The sequence below is a fragment of the Halyomorpha halys genome, unplaced genomic scaffold, assembly GCF_000696795.3.
Source record: "Halyomorpha halys isolate HHAL.00 unplaced genomic scaffold, Hhal_1.1 Scaffold85.1, whole genome shotgun sequence".
Classification (NCBI taxonomy): Eukaryota; Metazoa; Arthropoda; class Insecta; order Hemiptera; family Pentatomidae; genus Halyomorpha; species Halyomorpha halys.
The window spans coordinates 525,790-528,345 of record NW_027112611.1 but is presented as its reverse complement, the minus strand read 5'-3'; the positions used below and the strand labels follow the sequence as shown (position 1 = coordinate 528,345).

General features: G+C 28.6%; 1 protein-coding gene across 1 annotated transcript in view; it reads left to right on the top strand.

Annotated features, from left to right (window-relative positions):
• Window positions 1-2,556, top strand: part of LOC106677045 (GRIP and coiled-coil domain-containing protein 2) — a 37,946-nt gene that overhangs the window by 22,685 nt on the left and 12,705 nt on the right. Inside the window, exon 14 of the mRNA XM_067050402.1 lies at window positions 1,399-1,628. Within this exon, the coding sequence (XP_066906503.1) occupies window positions 1,399-1,628 (230 nt within the window). The remainder of the gene's footprint in view (window positions 1-1,398; window positions 1,629-2,556) is intronic.

The window sequence follows — 2,556 nt, the reverse complement described above, 5'->3', positions numbered from 1 at the left end:
CTATATATATAGCTGGACAATTTAGACAGGGAATTTTATATATTAATCCCGATTGATTTCTTGTATCAATTTTGTCCTTTATTATCATCAGGTCATGAATAATCTAATAAAAGATGTACTTTCAAAATCAGGTATTCAAGTAAAAATTATGTTAAAATACATAGATGATATTTGAATTTTAAGAAAGAAGTCTCAAGAAAGAATTTTAAGATTATAAATTGAAATAATGTTATTTTCAGTCAATTCAGAAACCCAATCATACATGTTTTAATTAATAAAGATTTAGGATTATTTTTTTAATTTTAGTTTTAAAACTAAGATTTTTAATCTGTGCACTAACAGAAAAAAAGTTTCATGTTTTCATGTGTGACATCATTTAGACGTAAACAAACAACACTGACTTAGCAATTCACACTTTTTAGCTGTTTTTAAATTATTAGTATTTTATATATGTATATATAGTTGACCGTAAAAATTGATATATAAGAAGATGGTCAGGGTTGCGGACAAAAGTGAAACAAAAATAGTTTACAACTATTTATTTTCCGACGTTTTGCCCCACTTTGCAGGGCTAAAAAGATAAAAAGCCTTGTTTCACTTTTGACCGCAACCCTGACCATCTTCTTATATATCAATTTTTACGGTCAACTATATATACATATATAAAATACTAATAATTTAAAAACAGCTAAAAAGTGTTTATATATTAGTATTTTAATTATTCTGTTAAAAGAATTTCCATTATTTTTTATAGAAGATAATTTTCCATATCATTTTCCAACTGGAAGGCAAAATCATAACATTTTTGGTTACTCTGAGTATTCTTCTGAAGAAGTTTAACTCCTAACGAACTTACAATTTATATCTTGCATTTTACTTACATCAAAGTGATCTTCACAAAAATATAATTTAGTAGATTATAATATAATGAGTGGTAATATAAGACAATTACATTTTTATGATTATTATTTTACGATTAATTTTTTTTTTATATATTCAATCTTGATTTGTAATTAGGCCTGATGAAGGAATTCAATCAAAAATTATTTTTGCTTATTTTTATTCTTCACATCACTGACCACATTTTTGCTGATTTTCATTCCGCACACCCTGTCCATCTGCTTTTATAATGACCTACTGTCAACAACAAACTCACCATTAATTTTACATTAATGAAGTTGAGGTTTCTTCTGGGATTGGTCTAGATTGATTATCCAAAAAGTGTGGTGTGGCATTATAGGTTTTTTGGCATACATAAATGTATTTATTAAAGAATTGATTGTTGTCAAAATTTTTTGTTACCCTTATTTTTAGTGCCCTAATTTCACTACTACCTGGAACATCTTCCTTCGATTATATATACACTCAACTAATAATCTTCCAATTTTTTTTTTTCAGATTAGATCATTGGAAACATCATTACAGTCGACAAAGCAAGAGCTAGCCACTGCTAAACATGAGATAGACCATCTAAATGAAGAGTACGAGAGCTACAAACTAAGAGCACAGACGATTCTTGCTAAAAAGAAGGGTGATCTCGTAACGCATGCTGAGAAAGAAGCCAAAGAGGAATGTGATCGTCTTAAAAGAGAATGTGCTGGGCTCGAAGAGAGGCTCGATTCTGCTATGTTAGTGTTCCTATCGTATCTTAAGTTTTACATCCTTTTTTTTTATCTCTTAGGTATTATTCCATATTATTGTTTAATGCCTACTTACATACGTATATTCCCTTACTATAATTTTATATTTTCTTTTTTGTCATACTTATGATATCTGTCCTTTTTAATGTATCTCCACACTCTCCTTAAGTGTTTTGTTTACTTGCCAGATGAGAGGTTAGTATCCTGATTTTTTTAATTATTTTCCTTTTTCTTAACCTTTATTATTTTTCCTTGATTCATTTACCATTCTACCATATGTTTACCTTATTTCTCTCCTTTTAGTTTCTACTGTATTTGTCTTTACATTTACTTCTATCAATTATTTTATTCGGTATTATTCCACATGTGTATTTTATTCTTATTATTTATACTATATTCTTTTCATCTTATTTCTAGTTTATTTTTATTTATGCTGGCTATTTTAAAAAAATTCCATACCATAGTTTACATTACATTTCATTTCATCTTATAGTTTACAATATATTTTAGTTGTTGTCTTGTTTTTATTGAAACCTAGGTGCAAAGTTAGTAGTTTTCTTTTGACAAGAGACTAACTTGGAATCCCCATACTAGACTGAAACGACAAGAAACTGCTCGTACATTCCGAGTACTAAAACACCTACTTGGCAACTGCTCTAAACTTTCTCTTTACTATAAAAAAACTCTTATACACTTATTTATTATAGGTATCGGAATCGAGGTTTTTAGATATAAGGAATCGAGCTTTGGAACTCCACCAAACAATCTGATTCCTCCCGTATTCAATCCTTACAATCTAAAATCCTTATGTTACTTATTTCATAACAAATAAACTCATCCATTAAGACCTCAACATCCTATCCATTGCAGATTTGGCCCAAAATAGATATACCACCTTTCATTCCAAAATCTTTAC